This window comes from Gorilla gorilla, chromosome 11 (genome assembly GCF_029281585.2).
Source record: "Gorilla gorilla gorilla isolate KB3781 chromosome 11, NHGRI_mGorGor1-v2.1_pri, whole genome shotgun sequence".
Taxonomy (NCBI): domain Eukaryota; kingdom Metazoa; phylum Chordata; class Mammalia; order Primates; family Hominidae; genus Gorilla; species Gorilla gorilla.
The window spans coordinates 87,316,600-87,333,359 of NC_073235.2; the positions used below are offsets into that span (position 1 = coordinate 87,316,600).

At 34.9% G+C, this 16,760-nt stretch overlaps 1 protein-coding gene across 1 annotated transcript in view; it reads left to right on the plus strand.

Annotated features, from left to right (window-relative positions):
* ZNF804A (zinc finger protein 804A) overlaps positions 1–16,760 on the plus strand; it is a 340,633-nt gene that overhangs the window by 251,071 nt on the left and 72,802 nt on the right. Inside the window, exon 2 of the mRNA XM_004032926.5 lies at positions 16,232–16,375. Within this exon, the coding sequence (XP_004032974.4) occupies positions 16,232–16,375 (144 nt within the window). The remainder of the gene's footprint in view (positions 1–16,231; positions 16,376–16,760) is intronic.

A 16,760-nucleotide genomic window follows, 5' to 3' on the forward strand; every position in this document is an offset into this window, starting at 1 on the left:
AATGTAATTAGAATGAATAAGATCTAACATTTGATAGCACAACAGGATGACTACAGCCAGCAAAAATTTACTGTATGTTTTAAAATAATTTAAAGAGTGGAATTAGAAGGTTCCTAACACAAAGAAATGATGAATGCTTGAGGTGATGGATACCCCAATGACCCTGATGTGTTTGTTAGACATTATATGCCTGTATCAAAACATCATGTGTACCCGTAATAATTAAAAATTAATTAAAAAATGCAGTCAAGTAGTACTACATGAAGCTGCTGGAAACTGGCTGAGTCAATCAGTTAAGCAACGAGTGGAATAAAAGATATGTACTATTGCATAGGAAGTATAGATTATGGATTTCCAGATGAATTTATTCTGTCTGGAAATTCTTCCAGAAGAGAACAATTTTCTCCTCTCTCCCTTGATGAATCTTTTTTGTATAATCAGAATTTAGCAAATGCTGTTTTTCTCTTTCTTTCTTTTTTTTTTTAGCTTTCTCTCTTAAGAACTTATAATGAAATTTACACTACATATAAATTTCATTTCACAATGATAAAAGCAAAGATGATTTTTATCCTTGAAGGAGCAGTAGGGAAGAGAGAGAGAGTGATTTTCCAAAGCATTTTAAATGTTAATTAGATACAAATGTTATTTTTCAACATTTAAAATAATTATATATTAACAGTTCCCAATCTATTTATATCTTTGCAATTTTAACTTATTCAAATGGGATATTTCTAGTAGAAATGCAAGGATGTATGTGATTACAGCTACTATTCATCAATGGTAATTTGTACATTAGCTTGGTATGAGCTACAAAGGTGTCCCTGAAATGACTGGGTACCACACTCCCAACCATGAGCGGTTATTTTAATAATATGAATCTAGTACTTCTAATTTCTGTTCTGTTTGCTTTTTTACACATTTTCTTTTATAAAATTTATATTTAATTGGCAGCTTTTATGTATTTACCATGAACAATATGTTGTTTGGAACATGTATGTATTGTAGGATGTCTCAATCAAGCTAATTAATATATGCATTACCTCATATACTTTTAATTTGTTTGTGGAGAGAGCACGTAAAATCTACCCTCTTAGCAGTTTTTGAGAATGCAATACATTGTTATTAAGTATAGTCACCATATTGTGAAACTAGATCTATTGAACTTATTCTTCCTAACTGAAATTTTGTATTATTTGATGAACATCTCTCCATACCCTCAACCCCCACCCCTATACCCTGGGAACCACCATTCTCTTTCTGCTTCTGAGTTCAATGTTTTTAGTCCACGTATATGTGACATAATGTGGTATTTGTCTTTTTGTACCTGACTTATTTCACTTAACGTAATGTCCTCCAGGTTTATTTATGTTGTCATAAATGACAGGACTTTCTTCTTTTTAAAGAGTGATAGCATTCCACTGCGCATATATACACAACACATTGTCTTTATCTCTTCATGCATCTGTGGAGGTTTAGGCTGATTCCATACCTTGGCTATTGTGAATAATGCCACAATAAATATTGAAGTACAGATATTTCTTCAACATACCAATTTCATTTCTTTTGGATATATTCCTAGCAGTGGGATTGCTGGATCATATGGTAGTTCTATTTTTTAATGTTTGAGGAATCTCCATATTGTTTTGCATAATGGCTTGCTAATTTACATACCCACCAACAGAAAACAAGGGCTCCATTTCTCTACATACTTGTCAACACTTGCTATCTTTTGTGTTTTGCTAATAGACATCCTAACAGGTGTGAGGTGGTTTTACTTTGCATTTCTCTGATGATTAGTGATACTGAGCATTTTGTTTCATATATCTTTGGGGCATTCGTATGTCTTCTTCTGAAAAATGTCTATTCAGGTCCTTTGCCCATTTTTAATCAGGTTATTTGTTTTCTTAGTCTTTAGTCATTTGAATTTCTTATCAGTTTTGGTTATTAAACCTTATCAAATTTATGATTGCAAATACAGTAGTCACCTGCTTATCTGTGGAGGATATGTTCCAAGATCTACAGTGGATGCTTGAAATCACAGATAGTGCTGATAATATACTGAATATAAAAGTTATGTGAATGTGGTCTCTTTCTCTCTCTCTCTCTCTCTCTCTCTCTCTCTCTCTCTCTCTCTATCTCTCTCTCAGAATATCCGATTGTACTGCATTCACCTATTTTTCAGATGGTTGACCATCAGTAACTGAAACTACTGAAAGCAAAACTATGGATAAAAGGGGGCTACTGTATTTTTCCTGTCCTGTTGGTTGTCTCTTCATCCTATTAATTGTTTCCTTGACTGTGGAGAGCTTTATACTTTGAGATTATCTCATTTGACTATGCTTTTTTTTTTTTTTTTGGCCTGTGCTTTTGGAGTCACTGCCAAAAATATATTGCCAGACTAATGTCATAGAGATCTCCCCCCTGCTTTTTCTTTTTTTAGCAGTTTTACAGTGTCGGGGCTTATGCTTAAATCTTTTATCAGTTTGAGTTGGTTTTTTTATATGATCTGAAATAAAAGTCAAATTTTATTCTGCATGTGGATATTTAGTTGTCCCAATATCATTTATTGAACAGACTACCCTTTCCCCATTGTGTGTACTTGGCAGCTTTGCCAAAAATGCATTGACTGTAAATGTGTAGATTTATTTCTGAACTCTCCATTCTGATCCATTGGTCTATGTGTCTTTTTTAATGTTAACAACATGTTGGTTGCTGTATCTTTGTGGCATATCTTGAAATTAATTAATGTGATGCCTCCATCTTTGTTCTCTCTATTCAAGGTTGCTTTGACTATTTGGACTCTTTTTTGGTTTCATATAAATTTAGGATTTTTTTTCTATTTCTGTGAAAAATGTCATTGGAATTGTATAATAGAGGTGCCATTTAATCTGTAGATCACTTTGCCTAGGATGAACATTTTAAACTATTAATCCTTCCAATCCATGAACACAGAATATCTTTCCATTTATTTATGTCATTCAATTTCTTTCATCAGTGCTTTAAAGAGTGTACAGGTTATTCACATCCTTGGTTAAATTTATGCCCATTATTTTTGTAGTTATTTTAAATGAAATTGTTTTCTTACTTTCTGTGTTGGATTGTTCATTATTATTTTATAGAAACATTAGTGATTTTTTTATATGTTGATTGCATATACTACAACTTTAGTGAATTTATGTATTAGTTCTAACAGAACTTTGGTGGAATCATTAAGGTTATCTCTATATAAGATTATTTTATTTGAAAACAGGGAACTTTGACTTCATCTCTTGCCTAATTGTATGGATAGGACTTCCAATACTATGTCAAACAGATGTGGTAGGAATCAGCATTCATGTCTTTTTTTCTGATATCAGAGGAAAAGCTTTGAACTTTTTACCATTGAGTATGATGTTAGCTTTGAGTTTGTCATACATGGCCTTCATTGTGTTAATGCATATTCCTTCTATATCTAATTTTTGAGAGCATTTATCATGAAAGGATGTTGAGTTTAGTTAAATTTTTTTCTGCATCTATTGAAATGATCATACGGTTTTTGATCTTCTTTCTATTAATATGGTGTGTCATATTTATAGATTTTTGTATGCTGAACCATTCTTGCATCCCCAATATAAATCTCAATTGATCTTGGTAAATAATTATTTTAATGTGCTGTTGAATTTTGTTTGCTGGTACTTTATGCTGAGGATTTTTCCACCAAAAAAATGATATTACAGGGATAGTAACCTTAATTTTGTTTCTTTTTTTTTTTTTTTTTTTGGCAGTATCCTTGTCTGATTTTCATATCAGAGTAAAGCTGGCCTCATAAAATGAGTTTGAAGTATTTCCTCTTCAACTTTTTGGGAGAGTTTGAGAAAGATTGGTATTAGCCTTAAATGTTTGGTAGAATTCAGCAGTAAAGCCATCAGGTCCTGGGCTTTTCTTTGATGGGAGACTTCTTATTTAATCCTTGTTAGTAACGATTTGATCTTCCTACTCATTATTGGCCTGTTCAGAGTTTCTATTACAGGTGGAGTGTCCCTAATCCAAAAATCTGAAATCTGAAATGCTCCAAAATCTGAAAATTTTTAGAGCTGATATGATGCCACAAGTGGAAAATTCTATACCTGACCTCATGTGAAGGATCACAGTCAAAATACAGGCACACTACACAATTTATTCAACATCCCCCAGGGAAAAAGATCCAGCTTACTTGCAGCTGTGAAACAACTTTTCCACACTTGCTCAGATTCCCCCATGCAAATATTCCCACATAGGGTAATAAAATGATATGCATGCAGGCCAGATGTGCCAACAACAAGTTCCCTGTGATGCCTCCTCATATAGGGTAAAGTTTGATGTGCATTGCCCACTGTATTTTTGCTTCTTCACTACCCTATGGTGTAAAAATATTGCTGAAAATGTCAAAAAGACCTACAGATTTTTCTATAGTTAACAGTTGTAAGAATAAAAGAAGCATTCATGTTCATCTGTAGCACAAAAAGTCAAACTGAACAATAATGTAAGTGTGTAATGTCTTACAGAAGAGTATGATGTTGGGATGACCTCTTTATAAAACCTGAAGAAAGAGAAGGATAAACTGTTGAAGTGCTATAATGAAAGTGATCAATAGAAGTTAATGATAAATAGTAAAACACTTTATAAAGCTAAAATGAAGATCTTGATTGTGTTTTGAAAGAGTGAATCTGTCAGCACTGAAGTAAACATATGCTACTTAATGGTATGCTGATCATGAAACAAGCAAAGATCTATCACAATGAACTATAAATTGAATAGAAATGTGAATATTCAACAGAATGGTTGCAGCAATTTAAGAAAAGACACGACATTAATTTAAAAAAATTGTGTTGATAACATATTTACTTGTCACAAAGCAGTAGAAAATTCATCAGTGTATTTCCCAAAGTTATCACTGATGAAGATCTGATGCCAAGTCTACAGACCGTAATAAACCAAATCTATAACGCTGATTAAACATCACTGTCTTGGTGTTATTGCTCTGGAAAGACACTGACTACAACCAATAAGACAGCCCCTATAGAAATTAAGGATGCCATGGGTAGAATGACTGTGCTGGGATATGATAATGCAGTAGGCATGCATAAGTGTAAACTTGCTGTCATAGTCAAAAGTTGTGTCCTCAGTGTTTTCGAGGAGTGAATATCCTACCAGTACATTATTGCCTTAACAAAAAAGGCATAAATCACCAAGGACATCTTTTCCCATTGGTTTCACAAACCTTTGTTTTCAGTGGCTTGCGTTTACTGCTGGAAAGATGGACTTGATGAAAACAGCCAGATTTTGTTATTTCTTGAAAATTTTTCTTCTCCTCCTCCAGCTATAATTCTCATCAAACATAACGTTTATAGCATGTACTGTCCCCCAAATGTGACTTCATTAATTCAGCCCTGTGACCAGGGTATTCTTAGATCAGTGAAGAGTATATATAGAGAAAGTATATATATACTGTAATGTACACATACTTTATATATATATATATACACACACACATATAAAGCACTTTCTTGAACAACGCACTAACAGCAGTGAATGAATGTGTGGGTGGGTGTGGAAGGTTTTCAGGAGGAGTGTATCATGATGGACGCCATATATTCTGTTTTCAGTGAGTTGGAACACAGTAACTAAAGACACAGTTGTTCATGTCAGGCACAATCCCTGTCATGTGAATATGTTCATTAATGAAAACAACCCAGGTGTTCACTTTGAAGGACTCTATGTCAGGAGATAATAAAATAATGTATGACTTCCTTCAATCCTCAGAAACAGACCTCCAGAGTCCATCAGTAAGGAGAAACAAATGACTATCAAATAAGTTTTTAATGTCAATAATGAGATTCCAGTTATTCATTTACTGATAAATGGAGAAATAGCCAAAACGATTCTGAAGCAAGGTGATGATAATAATAGTAACAATCAAAATGATGTTGTTAATAGTGCAGAACAAGCTCCTATAGACAACATAGTAAATATGTGTGATGGGCTTTTTCAAGGACTAGAGAAGCATGTATTGTAAGCCATGATATAAAGAACAATAAAGCATATCAGTTTATAAAATCAAAGACAGATTTCTAAAACAAATATTGTTAATGAAACACATGATTCTAGAGGAAACATTTTAAAAAGCCATCTCTCTGAATTTCTTCTCATTTCTGGAGGACCCACTTTCTCTTCCCTCAACTGTTTCCAATGTTTCTTTTTATCTAAAAAAAAAATATGATGTACAGTAACCTCTTAATGAAAACAAAGCATCATAGGTAGAGAGTGAGAGTCTGCTGTTTTTTAGTGTTGTTGTTATTCAACCATTTACACAAGTATTCTGGGGTTGCTACTGTGTTGCTTAGTTACCCTGAACACATTATTTTTTCACTTTATAATAGCATGTCATATGTTTTACTGTTAAGTACGTATGTGTAAGTATAAGAAAATGATTGCTTATCAGTTGCGTATAAATTCAGAATCAGGAATGATGGTGATACCAAACAACCACAGGTCATACAGAAGTGGCTGAGATAGTGACACTTTTGCTGTCTGTTGGTTCAGTATATTCAAACTTTGTTGCATGCATATAATTGAAAATATTATATAAAATCACCTTCAGGCCATGTATATAAGGAATATATGAAGCACCCAGTGAATTTTGTGCTTAGATTTGGGTCCCATCCCCAAGATATCTCATTATGTACATGCACATATTCCAAAATCTGAAAAAATTTTAAGTCCAAAACACTCTAGTCTCAAGCATATCAGATAAGGGATACTCAACCAGTACTTCATGATTCAGTCTTGGTAGATTATGTATGTTTATTGTTTTTCTAGTCTCTCTCGCATTTGATTTTGTTCTGGTCTTTACTATTTCGTTCCTTCTGCTAACTTTGAGCTTGATCTTCTTTTTCTAGTTCTGGGAAGTGTAATATTATGTTGTTTATTTGACATCTTTCTTTTTTTGATGTAGGCATTTATTGCTACCAACTTTCCTCTTAGGATTGCTTTCGTTGCATTCCTTAAGTTTTGGTTTTATTTTCCATTGTCTTTCATTTTCATTTGTTTGAAGATAATTTAAATTTTTCCTTTTAATTTCTTCAATGACTGATTGGTTGTTCAGAAGCATGTTGTTTAATTTCCATGTATTTCATACTTTCCAAAATATTTCTTGTTATTGATTCCTTGTTTTATACCATTGTGATCAGAAATAAAGATTGATATAATTTTAATTTTCTTAAATTTATTAAAACTTGTTTTGTTGCCTAACATATAGGCTATCCAGGAGAATGTCCCATGTACACTTGAGAAGAAAGTATTTCCTGTTACTGTGGAATATAATGCTCCGTACATGTTGGTTAGCTCCATTTGGTCTAAGATGTAGTTTAAGTCCCATGTTTCCTTATTGATTTTCTGTCTGAATGAACTGTCCATTGCCGGAAATGGAGCAATGAATTTCTCTAATATTATTATATTATAGTCTATCTCTCCCCTCATATATTTTATATTAGTTTTATGTATTTACACACTATAATATTTATGTTTATATTGTTATAGCCTCTACTAAGTTGACCCATTTAACACTATATAATGATCTTTTAATCTTTTTTTCAGTTTTTGACTTAAAGCCTGTCTTATCTAAGTATAGCTACTTATTTTGGTTTTCATTTGCATGTACATCTTTTTTCATTTATTTACTTTCAGCCTCTATGTGTCTTTACGTGTGAAATGAATCTCTTACAGGAAGGACATAGCTGGGTCTTGTTTATTTAATGTATTCAGCCACTCTTTATTTTTGATTGGACAAATTAATTAATTTATATTCAAGGTAATTATTGATAGGTAAGAACTTATTGCTGTCTTCCTGTTAATTGTTTTCTGGTTATTTTGTAGATCTTTTGTTTCTTTCTTCTACTCTCGATGCCTTTCCTTCCATTGTGATGAAGTACTATTTTCTCTAGTGATAGACTTTTATTCCTACTTTTTTATCTTTGGTATATCTATTATGTATTTTTGCTCTGTGGTGACTGTAAAACTTAAAATATATATATTTTATAGTTGTAAGAGGCTGCATTAAAATAATAACAACTTAGGCCAGGTGCAGTGGCTCACACCTGTAATCCCAGCAATTTGGGAGGCCGAGGCGGGTGGATCACCTGAGGTCTGGAGTTCAAGACCAACCTGGACAACATGGCGAAACCCTGTCTCTATTAAAAATACAAAAATTAGCAGGACATGTTGGCACACACCTGTAATTCCAGCCACTCGGGAGGGTGAGGCAGGAGAATCACTTGAACCTGGGAGGCGAAGGTTGCAGTGAGCCGAGATCGCGCCACTGCACTCCAGCCTATGCAACAGAGTGAGACTCTGTCTCAAAAAAAAAAAAAAAAAGATAATAACCACTTAAATTTGAGGGCATTAAGAAACGCTACATTTTCATTCCACTCCATCTTGACATGTATTTTGATGTTTTAATTTACATATTTTAATAGTGTGTTCTTGTTAACTAATTATTGTAATGATAATTATTTTAAATATTTTTTTGAACTTTCATACTAAATATATAAGTGGTCTATACACCAGCATTACATTATTAGATTATTCTGAATTTGTACCTACTTTTGCAGTACTCACTTTTATCAGTCAGTTTTACACTTTCATATGTTTCATGTTACTGGCTTGAAGAACTCCCTTTATCCATTTTTGTAAGACAAGTCTAATGATAAGTTAATCCCTCAGCTTTTGTTTGTCTGGGAAAGTCTAACATTCCTTCATTTCTAAAACACAGATTTGCTGGGCACAATATTCTTAGCTGATAGTTTTTTCCTTCAACACTTAAGTAATTCATCCCACTGGCTCCTGGCCTGTAAGTGCTCTGCTGAGAAATATGTTGCTCGTTTTATTGGCCCTCCTTTATATGTTATTCGATTCTTTTTTATTGCTGCTTTCAGGATTTTCTCTTTGTCTTTAATTTTTGACAGTTGGAGATCTTTGACCTTCCTATACCTAGATATTTATATCTTTCCTCAAATTTTGAAAGTGTCTGCTATTATGTTTAAAAGTAATCTTTCTACCCCCTTTTTTCTCTTCTTCTATACTTTTATGATTTAAATATGTGCTGTCTTGATGCTGTTCAATAAATTCCATAAGGATCTTTTATTCTTTTTTTTAATTATTTCTCCTCTGACTGTATATTTTTAAATATCCTTTTTTGAGTTCACAGATTTTCTTTGTCGTGGTGAATTCCGCTGTTGATGTTCTCTAATGCATTGTTAGTTTCATTCATTGTATTTTTCAGCTCTAGAATTTCCTTTATTCTATATATTATTGATTCTTTGTTAAATGTATTATTTTGGGTCATTTATTGTCTTCCTCATTTTATTTACTCATTTTTCTGTGTTTTGTTAAAGTTCACTGAGCTTCCTTAAAACAATTATTTGGAATTCTTTCTCAAGCAGTTTTTATATCTCCATTTTCTTAGATCAGCTAGTGGGAGATTTTGTTCTTTTGGTGATGTTCTTCTATATCCTTGGTTTTTCATGGTTCTTATTGCCTTACATTGATGTGTATGCATTAGAAGTAGTTTATTATTCCATGTTCTTTGTCTGGGAAACCCTACTTCAGTCAGTCTGTCCAGAGATTCTGAGCAGGCCACCTGGCATGATTCAACAGTTGGCTTATTGCTGGAATCTAAAGTCGAGTTGTCCTGATGCCTAGGTCAGGAGGTAGGTGGGCCTAGTACCTATGGCATTCCTAAGCCTGTGTCCACAGGGGCTGCCTTGGCACTGGGGTGGGCCATGAGCCTGAGTCTTCAAGGGCTGGCTACCCTCTAGGAAGGGTTTGGCATTTGGTTCCATTGGGGTGAAAATGGAGACTTAACTCCACAGGAAAAGGTCTGGGTCCTGAGTCCATGAGGACTGGCTTGGAACCTGGGTCTGCAGGGGTGTTCTTGGGCCCTCAGTGTCCTCAGTGTCCATAGGGTGTGCCTTGGCACTGGAGTATACTATGGTGGGCCTTGGCCCTGGGTCCTCCGGAGTCCAGGGCGTGTGGACTTGCCTGTAATCTTTATCTGCTGATGCTGGCCTAGAGGCTAGATGTATAGGTACTGGCCTAGAGGCTTGGTCTGTGAGAACTGGACTGGGTCCTGGGTCCTCAGTCAATAGCCTGGAACCTGGTTAAACAAGAGAAGTCTTGGGGCCTGTGTCCATGGTTACCTGTTTGATGTTTGAGGCCAGAAGTGCCAACTTGGCATTAGGGCAGACTTGAAGTCTAGGACCACAAGAACTGGCTTAGCAGTGAATGGACCTAGATTATATCCACAGGAACTTTCCCGGAGGCTGAGTTTTCAAGTGCTGACCTAATGACTAGGGCCGCAGGGGCCAGTGTGGCATTGGGTTTGGCCCAGCACATGGGTCCACAAGGGTGATCCAAAGCCTGAGACTACTGGGATCAGCCCGGTGCTAAGAAAGGCCCAGAAAGAGTCTGCAAGGATAGCCTGATTTCTGCAACTATGGGAACTTGCTTAGTGCCAGGGTGGACTTGGAGGCCCTGTAGGTGGGTACCAGCCTGGAATCTGATGCCACAGGCAGTGGCATGGCAATGGCTGGACCTGGATCCTGTATCTGCAGGGGATTGCCTGGGAGTTGAGTTTGTAGGTATTGACCTGATAAGTGGGGCTGCAGGAGTAGACTTTTAGCTGATGAAGGCCTAAAGCCTGGGGCAATGGCCAAGCTCATTGCTGGCACATTCAGGAGTCTTGGGCCTCTGGGGTTGGCCTAGGGTATGGGCAAATCAGAGCCTGAGGCTGCTGTGGGCCAGCCTTGTGCTGGATGAGGTCCAGAGCCTGGGGCTACTGAGGTCAGCACAGTGGTGGAGCAGACTGAAGATCAAGTCTGTTGCTCAAGCCTGGAGCCTAGGGCTACAGAATCTAACCTGGTGCTAGAGCAGATCTAGAGGCTTAGTCCACAGGTACTGTCCTGGAATCTGGGGCTCTGGGGCCCTGCCCAGCATTAGTTTTTTTGGGGGACAGGACTGGTGTTGGGATCTGAAGCAAAGTCCTATGTTCACATTCTTCTCCTTCCTCATGTGGAAAATATATCTCTCCATGCTTTCTTGCTTGGAGCTGGTGGAAGGGTGACATAGGTAACATAATACTATCTTTCCTACATTCTTCAATGGGTATTTTCTTATTTCTGCACTATACGCAGGTGCTGCAATCTCTTATCTGGTTTCCTTAGCTCTTATGAAGGTATTTTTGTGTGTGAATAGTTGTTTAAATTGATGTTTCTGCAGAAATAAGCACTAGGGAGTCCTATTTTCCATCATCTTGCTGACATTGACCCTCTTTCCTTCTGTACTCATTTTCAAGACAAAAAGGGCAGTCCTAATTTCATGTATTTGTTATTTGTTGAGTGTCTGCTAATGCTGGGCTCTGCTAAAAGCTCTGGAAATACAACAGTAAGGAAAACAGGTACAAATTCTTTCCCTCAGAGAGCTCACACTTGTCCGGGAAGGTTACTTGTATATACCCTATTAACAGTACTTTAGGAAAGAGGCCATATGCTATGATGAGGCCACTGTGAATTGTGTCATGTTGGAAAATAATGTTTCTCCCTTCAAGGTTCTACTTTGGTGCTGTTCATATTTTAGTATTGGGGGATAGATTGTCCTTGGGGTGTGGATAAACCATTATCTTCTCTATTTCACTTCGCTGTCTACAAAATTTATTATACTGCCAAGTTGCTGTGGTCACCAATTAAGATTTGTGATTTTATAACTTGGAGGTATATGCATACTGCTTCCCTAAAAGAAAGGATTCAACCTTTACTGTTTTTACATATATGTAAAAAGTGCTGAGTTAGAATGACCTGACTCGTTGCAGGAAGATTGTCCTTCTTTTTCACTTTGTGCCTTCACTCTCAGTGACACAGTACAGAAACTGTGCTCATAGTTCAACCTAGAATGGCTTTACCAGATAGAGGGTGAACATTTTGGATTGCATATATAAGAACGGCTGTGCTCCTTTTTCATCTCACTCAAATGTATCTCTTACTTTCTGCAGTGGGAAGGCTGTATTTAATATGTGCTTTAAAATATCAGTCAGTACCTGTTTCAATATTAGCCACAATGAAAGAGAGGGGTCATGGAACGTGTCAGCCTAACTAGGACTGATTTTGTCTACATACATGTTTTTAAATGTATGATCAGTAACAATACATATGATTCCTTTCCCTTAAGATGCACATACAATAATGAAGTCTTTTTTACTCTGCTAATGTTTTCTAGAACACAGCTTTGATTCCTTAATTGCACTTAACATCAACTTGAAAGTCTGGCTCAAATGTTTGTAATTGTACTATCATTTGCAAACTTAACTTCGGCCATGCTATGTTTCCTTTAATAATTTAGAGGAGGATAGAGATAGAGAGAAAGCAACAGAACACACAAATATATCAAAATGTTAACAATAATTTTATTTAAGTGAAAATCATATGAGTCTTTTATCATAGTTTTGTAACTTTTCTATAGTTATTAACTTTTTTAAATGTGAAGTATAATTTTAATTTTTTTCTGAAAAATAAATTGTAATGAGAAATAAAGCAAAGAGATGGGGAAATACAGAATAAAAGAGACTAAGAAGCATAGACGATGGTAATGTATGGGCCTTAATGGAATTTTGTTTTGAACAACCTATTTTTAAATATTAGAGAATTGGAGCTATTTGCACACACTGGCTGAGATATTTGATGACAATAAAAAATGATTGTGGTTTCTCTACTGTTTCTCTTTGTTTTGGTCTGATATTGCTTTTGTGATTATGTTCTTTAAAAGTCATCCTAATTTAGAGAGATATACTGAAATATTTACAGATAAAGTGATATAACGCTAGGAAGACATTTAAAAATTATTTGAGTAAGATGAAAGGGTATGAGATGGGATAGGATACAATAAATGAAGATTGATCCTGAGTTCATAGTTATTGAAGCTGATTAGTGGATACATAGGGATTATTATACTCTTCTGTCTTTTTTATGTGCTTAAAAGTTTAGAAATAATTAAATGCTATGGACAAGAATATTTGGCTTTAAATATGGAGTGAACATTTGCTCATTATATCCTGGAGCTACTTAACTTTCCTGTGCTTCATTATTTCCATCTGTAAAGTGAGGAAATGAAAAGAATCAGGATTAAATGAGTTAATACATCCAAATTATTCATCAGTGACTGACCCTAAATAAGCACTAGCTAATAGCTATAGTTACTTTTAAATTACTGTTTTTATTTTTAAATCTGGGCTAAAGCTAATATTTTTGAAGAATGCAATTTGACCAAGAAATCTGTTCCACTAAAAACCTTCCCACTTTTGTAGACTGGATAAACAGAAACCAATTATTGCTTCTCTAGAGGAATATCAAACTTATTTAAAAAAAAAACAACAACCTTACAACATAATAAGAACTAACCAAATATTTAGAGAGAGGAAGTAGCTTTATTGTAATTACAATGAATGGGGAAAATCAACTAGTTTACCATGAAATTTCTGTTGGTTTAAGATTGTCCAGAGAGCTAATTCAGCTTTAATCCCAAAAATTCATTTCCTCTATTGATTAGAATGTTATCTCTGCCTCAAATGCTTTAGCCATGAAATCATATTACTTAATTTTTGTTTCCTTTAAATTGACTAATCCATAAAGTATTATTTTGAAGATTTTAGTGAAAATTCAGTAAGCAATTTGGGTCTATATTACTTACTTTTACCTTTTTAAGCTAAGTGTTTTTAACATATTGGAAGAATCAATTAGCATAAGTAGGAATAATTGACAAATTTGTGGAGAAATGGTTCATTACTTATTGAAATTGATGGAATTATGCATAAAAAATTATTTTGTGATTTATCACTGTCTTAGTTCATTTGTGTTGTTCTAAAAGAATACTTGAGACTGGGTAATTTATGCAGAAAATATATTTATTTGACTCATGGTTCTGCAGGCTGTACAAGAAGTATGGTGCTGTCATCTGCATCTGATGAGGGCCTCAGGCTGCTTCCACTCGTAATGGAAGGGGAAGGGGAGCTGGTGGGTGCAGAGATCACACGGCACAAGAGGAAGCAAGAGAGAGCTATAGGAAGATGCTAGGATCTTTTTAACAACCAAATCTCAAGAAAATTAATATAGTAAGAACTTACCTCAATCCTGCATGGAGGGTGTTAATCTATTGATGAAGGATCTGCCCTTATCACCCAAACACCTCCCATTAGGCCCCACCTCCAGCATTGAAAATCACACTTTAACATGAGGTTTAGAAGGGAAAATTATCCAAACTGTAAGAGTCACCTTTGTTGTGCAGTTGATACAACTAATAAAACATAAAAATAGATTATTATCTTTAAAATGAGAAAGTAAGCTATGTATTATGGCAAATGTATGCATTGATTACTACAAAGTATGCCTCCCAAACCATGGTGAACTTTATTATATATGACGTATGCATGAATATACAGTGCAATAACATAAGCAAAGTATTAGTCATGTATTAAATTACTGGTGAACCACTTTTCAGTATTGTAGAAACAATTTAAACAAATTGCTTTAATTTCAGACTGTAAGTCCTTTCTAGTTTGTGTATTTAAGGAGGATAAGTGCCATTGCCATATAGAGGACTACATTTTATTTAAAAATATCAGTGCTAAAAGTGTGTTTTATAGTAGTAAGTAAGAGACTTGAAAATATAGTTAGGATTTTTTTTTTTTTTTTTTTTTTGAGGCAGAGTCTTGCTCTGTCGCCCAGGCTGGAGTGCAGTGGCACAATCTCAGCTCACTGCAACCTCCGCCTCCCAGGTTCAAGCAATTCTCCTGCCTCGGCCTCCGAGTAGCTGGGATTACAGGTGCCTGCCACCACGCCTGGCTAATTTTTATATTTTTAGTAGAGACAGTGTTTTATCATGTTGGTCAGGCTGGTCTTGAACTCTTGACCTCAAGTGATCCACATGCCTGGGCCTCCCAAAGTGCTGGGACTGCAGGCATGAGCCACGGCGCCAGGCCTAGTTATTTTGATTTTAAAGGAGTTGTATATAAGATAATCTGGAAGTTAGAAACATATTTTACAGTGAGGTCTGAAGTTTAGGTCTTCTTCACATCATGAATAATGTTTACACACAGAAACATTGTCCAATTTTCACTTATTCAGTGAAAGAATTGGACAGTGTTTCCATGTGTAAACTTTATTCATGTCTGGCAACATTGAATTGAACACTGCATCTGGTGAGGAGCTCAGATTTCTTCCACTTATGGCAGAAGAGGAAGGGGAACCAACAGGTTCAGAGATCACATGTGGCGAGACGGAGCAAGAAAGAGCTTCAAGGAGGTGCTAGGCTCTTTTGCCATTATTTGTGACACTTACTTCATTGACATTTAAGTAAGCATGAAATAGCAAGTAATTTATCTTTAATGTAACTTAAAATCCACAGTCAAACATTTGGCCATTTTATGCATTGCAAACAAAAGCTAATGATGACTGGCTATATGTTCATCTTCTTAGGGGTTTGGTTATATCACTGTCTTTATTTACTGTGAGTATGATGAAAACAATCTGCTTATGCAGTTTAATCCTTTTCAGTTTAGGTAAATAACTGAAATAACCACAGAAAAGGGTTTTCTTTTCCAATAAATAGAGATTATTTTAATGTTCATTCTAAATTGATATGGGTCAGGATAAAAAAAAATCAGTCCAGTTAAATGCCTAGATGGAATGAATAATAAGTTACTATATAGATAATTAAGGAAACAAACAAAATACAAAACTTGTATATTTGTGCACAAATATAGACCTTTTCAAACAGAACACATTTTACATGTTCAGAATAGAAAAATTTTATGTTAGCTGAGTCATTGCCAGGAATCCACAGTTGAATCAAGATAGCTATGTGATTTTCAGTTTTTATGCTAACCTAGCATAGGAACTTGTTCAATCAAGGACTTCTATTTATTTCTATCATTTGCATTTCTCCTCCACATTTGTGCTGTTTTTCTGTTATTTATCTTGGCTTCTTCTGTTAGTCTTTTAATTTTTAAGTTATAATTTATTCTAACTTGGTTTTCTAGTATTTGCTTTCTTTTTCTCTTTGCTGTATTCTGTTTCTAACTCTAATTATTGTACTATAGTTGACAACTGCTAAAACAAAGTAAACACAGGGGAGAGCTAATTGTATCCTTCCTTGAAATTTTATTTTTCAGGACTATGCTGAGAAGGAAAATACCATCGCAAAAGCTCTGGAAGATCTGAAGGCAAATTTTTACTGTGAACTCTGTGACAAGCAGTACTATAAGCACCAAGAGTTTGACAATCACATTAATTCATATGACCATGCTCACAAGCAGGTAAGAAAGAGATGTGAAAAAATTCTGGCATTTCTGGACTTGTGTAATAGTTTTAATTGTGTAGACTCTATGAATATGATATGATATTCTTATTTAATTTAATTTGCTGTACAGTTTTGAAATATATCATTCTGGGATGATAATTTGATGACTTACAGCAAAATCCTTTTTTTTTTTAAAAAAAAAAGGCACCAATAGCAAAGTCTGAAATAATCAACATAAAGAAATACCATTCAATTGCCTTTTAATGAGTAAAAGTGTTTTGAAAACAATATTCTACAAGTGATGATCCTCTTACTGTCCTCAAATGTATTGTTTTAAATATTTAAATCAATAATTTATGCATTATATTATATATTTATTACATGTTATTTATAAATATATA